Source organism: Anolis carolinensis, unplaced genomic scaffold, assembly GCF_035594765.1.
Source record: "Anolis carolinensis isolate JA03-04 unplaced genomic scaffold, rAnoCar3.1.pri scaffold_14, whole genome shotgun sequence".
NCBI classification, from domain to species: domain Eukaryota; kingdom Metazoa; phylum Chordata; class Lepidosauria; order Squamata; family Dactyloidae; genus Anolis; species Anolis carolinensis.
Genome location: NW_026943825.1, coordinates 14,054,975 through 14,070,367, shown reverse-complemented (window position 1 = coordinate 14,070,367; position 15,393 = coordinate 14,054,975). Strand labels below are relative to the sequence as shown.

At 42.4% G+C, this 15,393-nt stretch overlaps 1 protein-coding gene across 1 annotated transcript; it reads left to right on the top strand.

Annotated features, from left to right (window-relative positions):
- Nucleotides 1–9,344: 9,344 nt before the first annotated feature.
- Nucleotides 9,345–13,352, top strand: LOC107983348 (cornifin alpha). Its single transcript, XM_016996788.2, has 2 exons — nucleotides 9,345–9,388; nucleotides 12,597–13,352. The coding sequence occupies exon 2, from the start codon at nucleotides 12,622–12,624 to the stop codon at nucleotides 13,177–13,179; it is 558 nt and encodes a 185-aa protein (XP_016852277.1). The 5' UTR covers nucleotides 9,345–9,388; nucleotides 12,597–12,621; the 3' UTR covers nucleotides 13,180–13,352.
- The last annotated feature ends 2,041 nt before the right edge of the window (nucleotides 13,353–15,393 follow it).

The following is a 15,393-nucleotide window of genomic DNA, read 5'->3' as shown; positions in this document are numbered from 1 at the left end:
GACATGTCCAAAAAATAGTTTTCAATCGTATATCGGATTTATTTCGGATTGTTCTCGCTTTTTGATACGCATTCCGAGACATTGTCTCACAGCGCAACCAGCAATGTAATTTGAACCATTGTTGGCCCATTCTCTAATTGTCTCTTAATGTTTTGTTAACTTTTTGAGGGAGAGAGAGGGTGAAGGGGACCAGTCTGGCTGTTTTGGAGAAAGGGTTAGGGTTTTGTTACTGGTTCTTTCTCTTAGCAAGGGAATTTCTAGTTTTCAAAGTATCTTTGCACTTCTTGCCAGGGCATTGCTTGGCGTGGTGGTCACTGGTCCATTTCTAATTGAAGGCATTGGGTTGAGGCTTGTGGGATTACATAGCCAGAGACACCATTGATTTCCAGTGTCCTTCTTGCTTACAAATATAGCAAGGGAATTTCTAGTTTTCAAAGTATCTTTGCACAACTTGCAAGGGCATTGCAAATTTGATGAGGATAGCTCAAGAAATGAGGGCAGGAGAGCCCTGTAAAAGTCCCCCCACCCCCCGGGTTTCTTTTTTTTTTTTTGGTGATTGCGTATGCACATCCGCCATTTTAGAAACATTTAGAATCATTACAAATTTTCGGAAATATCCGAAATTTTTGGGTGAAAAAATCAGAAATACTTTCTATATCAAAGCGCCAGCACCCCCTACTTTAGAAACGAGAATTGAAACATTCATCGATCGGACATGCCTAGCAATTACAATAAATAGGAAGTCGGAGGCTCCAAGGGAAAGTTGAGGGATCTCCAGAGGTTGGTTTCAGGAACTCAAGAACGGAAGCAAGGGCAAACAGGACGTGAGCAAACAAGTCCCTACATCCGTATTTCTCATCATGAACCCCAAATTAGGCCAAGTCTTGATTTTAATTTTGGGGTCAGTTAGACGTAGGACTACGCATGGGTTCAGTGGCACGTGACCCAACTTTGTCATCACGATGAAGACCTTTTGTCCGTATGAGCAAGAGATGCCATGCAAAGTCATGAGGCCAGTCAACACCTTCGCGATGATTAGGTGGGGCAGGTCTGGGTCCTCCTAACTATATGCTTCTCATTACCCCCTTCTGGGAAGCCATATAAAAGAGACGACAGGTCGGGGTGTCCTCCAAACCCAAACTGATCTCTTGGATCTTCCAGCTGTTGTCAGCCACTGCAGTCGGTAAGTATCTGAACCTTATCGTTTTTGTTAGAATCCATTTCTTACCTGTGTAAGCAAGCTCTTGTAACTAACCCCAAGTTTGTCATTACAACTTACCTTGATGATTGGGTTCTCTCTCATTTGGGTAGAAAATTGGTAGTATTCAAGGTAAGGTAGTAATCTTTCTAGGTGGCTGCAGGGATGGTTTGTGAGAGAACCACCCTATGCGTCTTTGGGTGTTTCCTCTCCCTTTGTTTTGGGAGGAATTGCTTAAATGACAAAGAGGATTAGAGGGAAGAATGTAGTGAAGTAGTAGAAGAAGTAAACATGGATAGGACAAAAGCAAAAGTTGGTTGGATGAAAGATGCCTGGGAGGAAAGGCAAGATCAAAAAAGGCAGAAGGAAAGAGGTGAAGGAGATTGAGTAAAACTAGTGTTAGAGACACCATCAGGACTTGCTTTGGTGACCTCTATCAAACATAGTTTGCCAACCTTCACCTCAATGGCACGGTAGTGTAAAATCAGAAGTTCACAATCAACTCCAAGAATTCTTATTTCTCTTAAGTCAGTTTGTCCCCCCAGTTTCTCAGTCTTTTGGTCCTCCAGATGTTTTTTATCTCTGCAACCAGAAGATCCTACCGACATGACCAATGGTAAGAACTTCTAGTTATGAAGTCCCAAACATCTGGAGGACCAGAGTTGAGAAGCACCATTTTAGAGGTCTCCTTTGCATCATGTGCCAAGGACATCATTTCATGAGAGGTACACCATTTGTGATCCTCCAGGTGTTAGACTGTATTACTGCTCAAAATAATGTACCAAAGAAATATATTAGATCAGGCTTGCTCAAATACAGATTAACCAAATGGATTGGACTACCATTCTTATCACCCCAAGATGCCCATTGAGCAGGGCTCATGGGAGTCATAGTCCAACACTTCTCAGGGCCCAAAGCTAGTAAAGGCATTTCTAGAGGCTGACCAAGGACAAGATGGTTGAATGGTATCCTTGAAGTGACTGGCTTGACCTTGAAGAAACTGGTGGTGGTGACGGCCGACAAGAAGCTCTGGTGCAGACTGGTCCATGAGGTCACAAAGAGTAGGAAATGTCTGAATGTATAAACAACAAACAGAGATTTTAGCAGTGGTTCCCAACCTTTATTTGACCAAGGACCACTTGACCAGGGACCACTTTGACCAGGGACCACTCTCCGACATTATTTCCAAAATGGTTACAAATTCGTTTTTGGTCAACTTTAGATTCAGTTTGGACATTTGGGGTCCTGATTCAGAAAACTGCATTGGATAGACCACCTCAGCTCTAGTTTCTGATACAAAACATATGACATCCAATAGTCGCCATCTGCTCGCCCACGGAAAACCATATTTAATAATCTAGAGCTGAGTTTCCTCGCATGTCTTGCAAACCTTATTTTAGGTCTCATGACCCACCACAGGTTGGAAACCACTGGTTTATAGCCTTGTTGTCAATTCATATCCTTGTGTGATGAATTGACAACAAGGCTATAAATCTTAGCTAATGTCATTCTCAAAGGGAGTAATGAGTACGTTTAGCCACTGCAAGAAACATCAACACGCAAGAATAACTATTGATGCTTGGTGATTCTTACCTAAGAGGTTTCCCATTTCTTCACCAAGGGAATAAATCATGGAGTGGATTCTTTCCACCTCTGCTAATAATTCTAAACCAGAGCCGGTCCAACAATGAGGCGAATTAAGCGGTTGCTTGGGGCGTAAAACATACGGGGGCGCAGTCGAGACTGCTTTTTCTGTTGATTTCTTGTAAAACATGATGTTTTGGTGCTTAATTTGTAAAATCTTAATATAATTTGATGTTTAATAAGCTTTTCCTTAATCCCTCTTTATTTTCGCTTATCCAATGCTTTTATTTTTCAGTGATTGGTTTGGGGGGGGGGCGCCAAAATTCTGTTCGCCTACACTTGAAGAATACCTAGGGCCGGCTCTATTCTAAACTATTTTTTTCTTGCAGAATAAAAAAAAAACAACCTCAAACCAAAAAGATGTCTTACCAGGTCAAGCAAGCCTCCCTTCCTCCTCCCACTTACGGGAAGAAAAACACAGCCACCGCCACCCCTTCTCAAGCTCCATCTGCTCCATCCGTGTGTACTCCATCCGTGTGTGCTACCCCGGATAGCTCTCTCTGTATGACACCCAGTCAGTCCCAATATGGCTCCTCTGGGTGTCAATGTGGTTCTCAGGGCAAAAGTCAACAATGGCAGCGTGGCTCCATGGGCCATGATTCTTCCAGGACCCCACAGCAGCCCTACAGCCAGTGTTCTAGCCCCATGGTTTGTGCCACTCCCTGTAGTTCTCTCTGTTTCAGCCAAGGCCAGAGTCAAGGCCAAGGCCAGAGTCAAGGCCAAGGCCAGGGCCAAGGCCAACGTCCCCCAGTGTTCCGGGATCAATATGGCACCATCTGCGTCTTGCCGCAACAACTTCAAACGGTGACCGTTTGCCAGGATCCCTGTGGAAACATCTCTGTGATCCCCCAAAAAAGGGATCCTGGTAAAAATGCGGGCACCTCAGTGTGTGGCTCTTGTGGCACCTGCTCTACTGACAGCCGGGATGACTGCGACTCTATCAGGTCATGGTCCACCAAGGGTGAGAACCTCTCAGACATGGCAAGCAGTGACCAAGGCTACATGACGCCCCATCACTCCATTAACATGGGACGAAGCACCGTGAAGAAAAACTAATTCCCGCATGAAACCGTCTTCAGATCTGGAACAAAAAGAAACAAAAAGAGAGGTGTGTCTCCTCCAGGACACACCTCTCTTCTAGCTTCTTCCCAGGCTTCCTCTTGAATGCCACCCTGATGAGAATCGCCTTCTGCTCCTCAGCGTGCTTCCTGCTCTGTCTTCTCCACTTTCCTTGATGTTGTCTGTGAACACTCACGTCTCAAGCAAAACCCACCAGGGAGACAACATCAGATTTAGAAGAAGAGAAGACTCTCTCTGCAGCTTGGTGGTGGAACATCTCCCAAGCATTTCCTCATAGCTTTCAATAAAAGCAAACATAAAGGCACCAAGTTGTTGTGTACTGAAATTTTCCAATTCTTGACCTCACAATGGAACAACTGGGTTCTTCATACTCACTGCAAATTGAGAAAAACAACCAGCAGTGACCAAAGTAGCAAACTGGGGGTTGAAAGTCCAGAACATGACTATATTTTGGGTTTGTCCAAAAATGAGTCCAGCCAAAGTAATATAGAGCTCTAGACAGGCATCCTTCACTTTTCAATGACTCAGACTGCAGAATTTTAAATTATAGCCACATGCCACACTTTCAACCCCTAATTTACTCTTTTGACCACTACTAGGGAGTTTTCCTCACTTGACGTGGTGCCATCTGGTGTTTAGTCCTGCATTTACAAGCTAAATGAAACCAGGGTTCCACTTTTCAACCACTTTGCTTTTCTGACGTGGTCCGGTTTCTAAACATCAAATAACTGTGTGTGGGGGGTGGGGGTTTCCAATAGAAATGTCCTTCTAGCATAACACAGAATGGAAATGGAACTCTATCCAAAGCCAGATTATGAAGAATTGAAATTGTTCCCAGATCTTTAGACCAGTGTAGAAGGAAATAAACCCTCCTGTATTGCCAATTAGTTTCATTTCTATGGTAGCCCTGAGAAATGGCTCATCTGCATGTCATCAATAAATAATAATAAATAATAAACTTTATTTTTATATTCCGCCCCACCTCCCCGAAGGGACTCGGGGCGGCTCACAACAGGGACAAGCCCGAAACAACGACACAACATATTTGACAAAAAACTTAAAACATTTCAATAATACACAAAATAAAATAATGGACAATACATTAAAATCCAAGCAGATAAAATCAGAGTAATTAAAAGGAAACCAGCGGGGACAGGTTTCATAAAGTGCTGTATTGTGGAAATGAGTAACAGTGATAAAGTGCCATACGCTTTTAATAGGCCCCAGTTTTTCCAACACCTATTGCCAATTAGCTTCATTTCTATGTCAGCCCTGATAAATGTCACAAATGGGGCTATGTAAACACAGACCGAGAATGTCCATACTAGGGGGTTTTCCTCACTTGACGTGATGCCATCTGGTGTTTTTACAAGCTTTTACCTGCATTTACAAGCTAAATGAAACCTGGGTTCCACTTTTCAATCAATTTCCTTTTCTGACATGGTCCAATTCCTAACCATCAAATAAGTGGGGTGAGAGGTTTCCAATAGAAATGTCCTTAGAGCATAACACACAATGGAAATGCTCCACTTTATCCAAATCCAGATTATGAAGAGTTGCAATTGTTCCTGGAACTTTAGACCAATGTAGAAGGAGAGAAACCCTCCTGTTTGGCCAATTAATTTCATTTCTATGACAGCCCTGATAAATGTCACAAATGGTGCCATGTAAACACAGACCGAGAATGTCCATATTAGTGGGTTTTCCTCACTTGGCGTGATGCCATCTGGTGTTTAGTCCTGCATTTGCAAGCTAAATGAAACCTGGGTTCCACTTTTCAACCAATTTGCTTTTCTGACATGGTCCAATTCCTAAACATCAAATAACTGGGGAGTTTCCCAATAGAAATGTCCTTCTAGCATAACACAGAATGGAAATGCTCCACTTTATCCAAAGCCAGATTATGAAGAGTTGCAACTGTTCCCGGATTTTTAGACCAGTGTAAAAGGAGAGAAATCCTCCTGTATTGCCAATTAATTTCATTTCTATGACAGCCCTGATAAATATCACAAATGAGTCCGTGTAAACACAGACTGAGAATGTCCATACTAGGGGGTTTTCCTCATTTGACGTGATGCCATCTGGTGTTTAGTCCAGGGTTCCACTTTTCAACCAATTTGCTTTTCTGACATGGTCCAGTTCCTAAACATCAAATAACTGGGTGGTTTCCCAACAGAAACTAATACAGGAGAAATGCTCCTGTATTGCCAATTAATTTCATTTCTATGGCAGCCCTGATAAATGGCTCATCTGCATGTCACCAATAGGCCCCAGTTTTTGCAACACCTACTGAAACTTCCTCATCCACACCACCATTTAAAGGTTCAGCTTTCAATATGGCAATCCAATATTGGATTTACCTTCCTTTTATCCACAATTCAAAAGGGATAGCATAGAAATCCTCTATCTGCTTAAGGTGAAATATTTGTTGATTGCTTGTTATTAGATGCATTTGTATTTATTCCCACCCTTTCTCTTGAGATCCCGGGGCCAGGAGAACCAAGTCAAACAGGTGAGAACTATCAAGCATTTAAAACCATCACACTAATTGAAAGAAACAAAAAGCATATTAAGTCAACACCGTTGGTTAGGAAGTCCAAACAAGTTGAAAGGTGCATACAGATCTTTGGAAAAGAGCCATATGTTCCCTTTTTGGGACATGGAAGGAAGCCAGAGTTTGACATCAACCAAAACTCCATGGAGAGGGCATTCCACAAGTAAAGTGAAGCAATGTCAAAGGTCCTTCCAGACAAGGTTGCCAGACTGGAAGCTGGAGACAAATCCAATCCCTTTAATGATGGTGCTGATGTGCAAATTTCAGCAGGTGCTGCTTATCATGCAAACAAGGTAATAGACAACACCTACTGAAATTCCCTTTTCTATGTAAACAGTAAAGATACCAACGTCTCCTCCGGTTTCCAATCTGACAGCCCCACCTCCCACAAAGTATTATTTATATAGGGATAATATATTTGCATCCCCAAATTGACACCAAAGCCCTAAGCTACAAGCCAAGCCCAGCAAAAACCAAATTAGTGCATATTCATCCATATATTAGCATAATCATGTTTTGAAAAGCAATAAAGAGGACACAGTTACTGACTGACCATTTCCATACATTAATCAATATGCTTAATATCCTACCCAATGAGCTGTGGTGAAATATGGTCACAGGATGGATCGGAAGCAAGGCCGGATTCCATCTGATGTAGTTTAGAACTCTTACTTAGGCGATCCCTCATTGTCCGAGTATGATGGCCTTCCAAGTGTAGTGTCTTGGAGGTGAATACGTAGGTCACTGTAAGCCCTATTCTTGACTCACATGTTCTTCCACGGTGAGGACATCGGTTTCCAGGTGGAAGACGGTCCCAGTCAGGATTGGCTTAACACACCTTCTTCTTGGCATGTTTCTCCCTTTCGCCCTCAATTCATGTCTCTTCAAACTATGACTGTTGGTCACAGTTTAGAACTCTCTAGAGTCCTTAACCATTTTTCAACGATTCGTTTTTGGATATTCCACTGTTTGGACAGATCGACATTACAGCCATGTTCTGCACTTTAGAGCTGCAGTTTGCCTTTGAGGGGTGTCCTCAGTCAACTTGGAGCTATCTAGTGTTTTGTCCTGGATTTGCAAGATAAAAAAATGGGATCCACTTTTCAATTGGTTCTGTTTTCTGACACTGGTCCAGCTCCTAACCTGTCAGATAAACAGGGGGCTTCCTTTCTGTATAAGGTAAAGGTTTTCCCCTGACATTAAATCTAGTCGTGTCCAACTCTGGGGGTTGGTGCTCATCTCCATTTCTAAGCCAGAGAGCCGGCATTGTCTATAGACACCTCCAAGGTCATATGGCTGCATAACTTTCTGTATATATGTCCTTTAAAAACCTGGAATCCACTTTTCAACCTATTCCACTTTCTGACACTGGTCCGCCAAGTCCAATCCCCAAACAATCAGATAGGCAGGGGCTTCCTTCCTATATAAATGTCTTCCTATAAACATATAGGCCTCACTTTTCAACCCATTTCAACCCACTCGTACAATCCCTAACTCAGTGGTTCCCAACCTTTGAGCCTCCAGTTGTTTTGGACTTTATTTATTTTATTTCCAATATTTCTACCCCGCCCTTCTCCCTGAGGGGACTCAGGGCAGCTTACACAACTGGCAGGATCACTACCAGAATATCAAAATACAATAAAATAATACAACAATTAAAATAGTTAAATGACATAATAAAATACAATATATAAAAGACTTCAACTCCCAGAAATCCCAGCCAGCTTACTAACTGTTTAGGAACTATGTGAGGTGAAGTCCAAAACATCTGGAGGTCCAAGGTTGGGAACCATTGCCCTAACTGGTCAGATAAGCAGGGACTTTCTTCCTATTAAAAAAAAGTATTCCACTTTTTAACCAATTCGCTTTCTAACCATGGTCCAGTCCCTAACAAGTCAGATAAACAAGGGCTTCCTTTTTGTATATATGTTTTCCAAAAAAATACTGAACTTCACTTTTCAACCAATTCCACTTTCAGACAATGGTCCAATCCTCAGTCTGTCTTGTACAAATATCCTCCTCAAAAAAAAAAACCCTGTGCTCCACATTTTTCCAAACAGTTCCATCCATGTCCAGAAATATCCCTGTAGAACAATTTACCCTTTCTTTCCCCTCTACCCAGTATGGAATCCTGGGGGTTGTGGTTTTAGAAGTCCTGTCACTTTCTCAGCCACCAAACTACAACTCCCAGCATTCCATACCAGGGAGGCATGGTAGTTCAAGTGGTGTCAGACTGCATTTTTTCCACAGCATAGATGCACCCTAAGTGCACCCTAGGTCACAATGCCTTCCTGAATAAGCTCTTTTTGGGACACAATTTGATACCAGTCATAAATAAATATTACAATGCTGTTGTCCTAAAACTATCATTATGGTATTATCCTATCAAAACTTTGAGATCTTTGGAGAAGTTTTTTTTTTCTTGTCCCCAATGTTGTTTCATGCGCTTCAATCAAGACACCTTGAAGTTGTTAATGTTTTGTGACGCCAGACCACATTCCAACATTCAAGAACATGGCCTAACAAAACCGATCAGAGAAGGTCAACCAGAACAAAGCTCTACATAATGATTCCAGCCTCCAGAAATTCCTGACTCTTGGCATCAAAAGTGGCAGCATCTTAACCCCTGTCGAAATCATCTCCATTGGAAACAAACTGGTTGGGTCAAATTCTCATTCCTAAACTGCTACTGGGATGCTTACCAAAAGCCCAGGTACGGTTTTCATCACCTGAACCCGCTACTGTCATGGTGAATGTTCTGCTAATTTAATCCACTAATTAAATCGTAGGCGGAGGAGATTTTGGAAAGAGCCTCATTTCCTCCACCTTCCATATAAAACCCAGCTCTCGGCGCAACACGCCTCTCCGCCTTGCGCTGTAGCATCATTTCTTCCCGGCACCAAGAAAGTTGGGTAAGCTCCATATTGCTTTCTTGGACGGGTTTATTTATGTGGTTTTTGTTTCCATTTTCTGAAATGTAAGCCCAGACATGCCCGAGATCTTTTCTTTAACCTCTACTGGGTGTCGGGTTCGGGAATCTTAGAATACTCTGCCTGGGGTGCGTCTCCAACATCATGCTTTGAAATGCAAATATGTCAAACCGACGACTCGAAAAGCTCTCTTCTGTTGTTCTTCTGCTCCGTCCTTTTTAGATCTTCAAGTCTCATTTCTTTCATTGACATTTCTGAACTCTCCAGGTTGTGATGAAGTTGACTGAGTGTGGTGCATGTGTGCATTTTTTCTCTGGGTTGTGATGAAGTTGACTGAGTGTGGTGCATGTGTGCATTTTGTCTTCATGACAGTCCTGAGATGTAGCTCAGGTTGAAAGAGAGTCATTGACCAGAAGTGTCCTACTAAATTTTAGGACACTAGGGGTGCATCTACACTAGTGTAAAATGCGTGAAGTTTGACCCCACGTTCACTGGTATGGCCCAAGGCTATGGAATCCCCCATGTTGTACTTTGGTGAGATGCCAGCCGTCTTTGGCAGAGAAAGTTAAAAACTTTGTAGAACTACAACACTCAAAGTTGACCATTGCATTGTCTTGGTGGACCTACAAATGCCTAGAGAGAATGATTTTTTTTCAGTGGCATGTAAGGCATTTTAGAATCCTCAGTTCAGTGCCTCACCAAGCTACAACTCCCAGGAATCCATAGTTTGAAGCCATAGCAGTTCACGTTGATCATAGCATTATAGTTCGATAGTGTAAACAGAATATTAGCTTCAGAAGTAAATAATACCAATGCCTCTCTAAATAAATCTTACCAAGAAAGCCCTGTGATAGGCAGAGCCGGTCCAACAATGAGGCGAATTAAGCGGTCGCTTGGGGCGCAAAACATATGGGAGCGCAGTTGAGACTGCTTTTTCTGTTGATTTCTTGTAAAACATGATGCTTTGGTGCTTAATTTGTAAAATCTTAATGTAATTTGATGTTTAATAGGCTTTTCCTTCATCCCTCCTTATTATCCAACATTTTCGCTTATCCAACGCTTTTATTTTTCAGTGATTGGTTTGGGGGAGGCGCCAAAATTCTGTTCACCTACACTTGAAAAATACCTAGGGTCGGCTCTGGTGATAGGTTCATCTTAGGATCAGCAAAGGTCAGAAACGATCCAGAGACACATAACACCAAACAGACACCTCTCTCATTTCTAGACTGGATCTTATTCCAAACCATCTAAGAATGGAAAAAGAGGTGCTCAACTATCTCAAGTAGCAACCAACATCCTACCTTACCACTTGACTGTGGAATGGACCACCTCAGAGATTGGTGGACTCTCTATAATATAATAATAATAATTTTATTCTTGTACCCCGCCTCTATCTCCCCGCAGGGACTCAGGGCGGCTTACAAATGCAAAGGAGTATACATACAAACACATCAAATACCGAAAACGCACGAATGAAAAATTAAAACATACGATTAAAATCAAACCATTAATAAGACAAAGCTAAAACACATCAATAAAAACATTGGTTTTATATCTGTAAGCCGCCCCGAGTCCCTCTGGGGAGATGGTGGCGGGGTACAAAAATAAAATTATTATTATTATTATTATTATTATTATTAGGATGGGCTGATCAAAGTGCACTAAGTGAGACTTGTAAAAATGGAGGAAGTTAAAAGTGCTATAAGACTTTAAGTGCTCTATCTTTGGAGGTCTTTTTGGGAGAGCTGTGTTTATACATTCCTGCAAGGGAGGGAGTTGGAATGGCTGGACCTAGTGGTCTCTTCCAAGTCTTATGGTTCTCCACTTCTATGATTCTATCATAAATAACCATTGAGAACCACGAAACAGAAGCAGATGACCCAGGTGGTCTCTTCCAGCTCTATGACTTTACACTTCTATCCTTCTATTATAGAGAACCATGAACCAGAACTAGCTGGCCCTTGCAGTCTCTTCTAAACCTATGATCCTATGGTTCCATGATTGTACTAAGTATCCATGTAGAATCATGAACCAGAGTTAGATAACCCTTGTGATTTCTTCCAACTCTATGCTTCTATGAGTCTGCAAGCAAGTGGCCATGGAAAACTATGGAGTGTTGTGACTCAGCCACAGTATAGCCAGAGTGAGGATGAAGAAGGGGATTCTGGGTTTCAGATACAAGAGCCAGTTAAGTCAGAAGATGGGCTGCAGGAAGATGGCATGGGAATACAGGCTGATTCAGAGGCTCAAGAATTGCAGTCTGAGCAGAATGAACTGTTGACCCCAGAAGCCATAGATAACAGCCAGGATGACATTCCCATGGGAATTAATGAGCAAGAGATGTCTCAAGTCCTGGTTCAGGTGCAAGATAACGAAGACCTTGAATTATCTAGGGCGGACTGGTTGTTATGGAAAGGAGTTCAGCTCCGTAGGAATGTGAGGCTGGCGGGAAAAAGAGAGGCCTCTTCAGGGAAGAGAAATGCTTTTCTGGGGTGCTTTTAAAAGTGTGTGTTTGCAGATAGATCTTCGTCAAAGCAAATTCTTGCTTCCCCTGTGTGGATGTTCATGCTTCATGCCTAAGAGAAGTTTTCTGGATCTTTGTAACCTTTGGGCCTTTGTTCTTTGGGATCTATTGTCTACTGTTTTGACCTATGGATTATTGGATTGCTATGGTTTATGGACTAAGGGATTTTTATGGCTTATGAACTATTTGGATTCCTATTGACTCTTTTATTGCAACTTTGAAAAACCTTTCAACTGCCAGCTTTGATATCTATTTGCTTTTGCTCAATAAAACTTCAAAAGACTTTCTTCAGTGTCTGACTGAGTGTCTATAGCAAGGTGAACTATTCTGAGGTGCGACATGGAGCAAGATCTGTGTTTCCCTCATGTTGGACCATCCCAGTGTTCCTGACCTGACTCACCCTTTGTTTTCTTCAGCAACCATCAACCCATCTAAAATCCATCTGCCTGACAAATGGCCCAAGAGCTGCACCTCCAACCACATTGGGTCAATTACAGGTGGCTCCCTCAACCCAGAGTATACAAGAACAATGGTTTGCTTTTGTCCCAGGACTGCTAGGCTTGCAATTATAATAATTAAGTATAGTCGCTCTTGGGGTGTGTATATGTGTATGTGTGTGTATGTCCATGCCTGGCTGTCATGTTTCTCTCTTGTATTTCTTTCCAGCATTAGCCTCCAACACCCAGCAACCATGTCTTACCAGGCAAGACAGCCTTGCACGGCTCCTCCTATTTATCAAGAAACCTCTGCATCACCGTATATCCCCCAATGCAGTGACCCCAGTCCATGCTCTGAAGGAGCTTCGGCTTCGTCTTACCAATATACCCAACCTTCCGTTCCTCCACCCTGCTGCCCTCAGTCGAGCCCCACAGAAATCCTGGATGCAAGCACATCGCCATGTGTGTCCTTCCATACCGTCATTGATGGAGAAACACTTACGGAGGTGTCTTCTCCCACGCCGTGTGAGTCGGCCACAACTCAACCACAACCAACCCTCCCCCAGCCAAGTCCAGTCGAAATCAGGGAGACACCCATTTCGCCTTGTGTGGCCGTATATGCCACTGAACCCTTGGAGGGACCCGAAGCCCCACGTGAAGAACCAACGCGGAATTACGTAATGCCAGGCTCCATCGTGATCTTGGATCCGTCTGGTACCATCACGGTGAAGCCGGGTCCGGATGATGAAGAGGAATGTTCAGGAGCAAGAGAGTCTGTCTTTGTGGCACCCTACACGCCTCACTTCTCATAAAAGGAACACTCAGGGTGCACCTACGCTGCAGAATTAATGCATCTAGAGATTGCTTTAACTGCCATGGCTCAATGCTATGGGTTCCTGGGAGCTGTAGTTTGGTGCATCTACACCAGTGGTTCCCAAACTTTGGTCCTCCAGGTGTTTTGAATTTCAGCTCCCACAATTCCTAACAGCTGGTAAACTGGCTGGTCTTTCTGGGAGCTGAAGTCCAAAACAACTGGAGGACCAAAGGTTGGGAACCACTGATCTACACAGTAGAATTACTGCAAGTTAAGACCCCTTGAACTGATATGGCTATGGAATCCTGGGAGAAATAGTTTTACAAGACCTTCCATTCCCTGCCTCCCATAGCATTCAGCCATAACATTTCAAGTGGTGTCAAACTAGATTATTTCTATAGTAGAGATGCACCCTTAGTCTTCTAGCATGCTTGAATCCTGCGTTGTCGAAGGCTTTCATGGCCGGAATCACAGGATTGTTGTATGTTTTCCGGGCTGTCTGGCCATGTTCCAGAAGTATTCTCTCCTGACGTTTCACCCACATCTATGGCAGACATCCTCCAAGATTGTGAGGATGCCTGCCATAGATGTGGGTGAAACGTCAGGAGAGAATACTTCTGGGACATGGCCATACAGCCCGGAAAACATACAACAACCCTGCTTGAATCTTGCTCATTAGTCCTAACGAGAGAGGGAAGGAATATTTGAAAATATATTTAAAATAGTAAAAACAAAAAAATAGGGCTCAAGAAACTCACAAGAAGAAAAATAAAATTCTTCCCAGATTCTAAAATATTCTGTGCAATTTTGTTCATGGTTAGGATTTTTTGTACAGGCATTCTCTGAGCTGGAAACAATGTTTTTTGCACACACAAAAAAGTTTGTATTCAATACAATTTTCTGCACAAAAACGTTGTTTATGTCTGTTAAGACATCCCAATGAGAACAATCGTGAACATAAAAAATACATTTGCCATTTGGAACTTATTCCATGCAAAATGCACACATTTGCACACGAAATGTTCCTTTTTTGCACAGAAAACAGATATTTCTGCATTGAAATAGTCTTCTACTACAATAAATCTGCTAAATCTTTATTTGTGGTGTTGTGTGACTCTCTTATTCTTGGAGTGTAATGGTATGTACATTTATGGGAGGAGGGGGTCATATTTTTATTCTTTTTCTGCCCTTTTGAGTTATTTTAGGACCAAGAGAGACCTTTTTTCCAATGGGAAGTGATTTAGAAGTCAACTCCCTGCTTAGACTACTGAAATGCACTCAATGTTGGGCTGCCCTTGAAGATAACTCAGGGTGCATCTATACCAGTTGTTCTCAACCTGTGGGTCCCCAGGTGTTTTGGCCTACAGCTCCCAGAAATCCCAGTCAGTTTACCAGCTGTTAGGATTTCTGGGAGTCGATGACCAAAACATCTGGGGACCCACAGGTTGAGAACCACTGATCTACATTATAGAATGAATATAGTTTGAAAACACTTTAACTGTCATGTCTCAATGCTGTTGAGTCATAGGCTCTGTAGTTTTACCAGGCCTTCAGTCGTCTCTGCCTGGTAGAGCTGGTGTCTCACTAAACTACAAATCCCAAGTTTCTAGAGTGTTGAGCCAATTGTTAAGACCCTTAGAACAAGATCTTCCTCATGAAGATTTGAGAAACACATTTTCCACTATTCGTTTGAACATTTTGATATATTATCTCAATTTCCAAGGCGTACAGTGCTTGGTGTAGACTAGAGTGGGCAACTAGATGTGTGGGGCAGGAAGCAATTCCATCCAAGAATCCTACCTTCTAGGAATTGTCTAGCAAATATTTGATATTGAAGGGGACAAGGACCTGGTTTAATTTGATTAATAAATAGCAATAGTATGAAGAACACGATTGACTAGATAAACAGACTAAGTCTTAGAAATCTATTGAAGAGTCTACGATGAGAAACTCACATGAAAAAGGCTCACAAGGACAACAAAACACCACCAAATAGAAGCAATAAACAACCCATCGCCTTCCTTAGTTATGCAAAAGCAATCAATTGAAGGGTAAAGCTTGCACAGGCAAGTCTATAAACCCTAGAAGCAATAGTCTTAGATGTAAGAAAATTTTAAAAAAGAATGGTATTTTGATTTTGATTTATTGAACCAAAATGGGTTCCTCAAAAGAAGGGAGAAGGTTCAAATGGCCATTGATAGATTGAATGATT

Excerpts from the sequence above, each read along its gene's own strand:
- LOC107983348 (XM_016996788.2), top strand. The coding sequence starts at position 12,622 with ATGTCTTACCAGGCAAGACAGCCTTGCACGGCTCCTCCTATTTATCAA.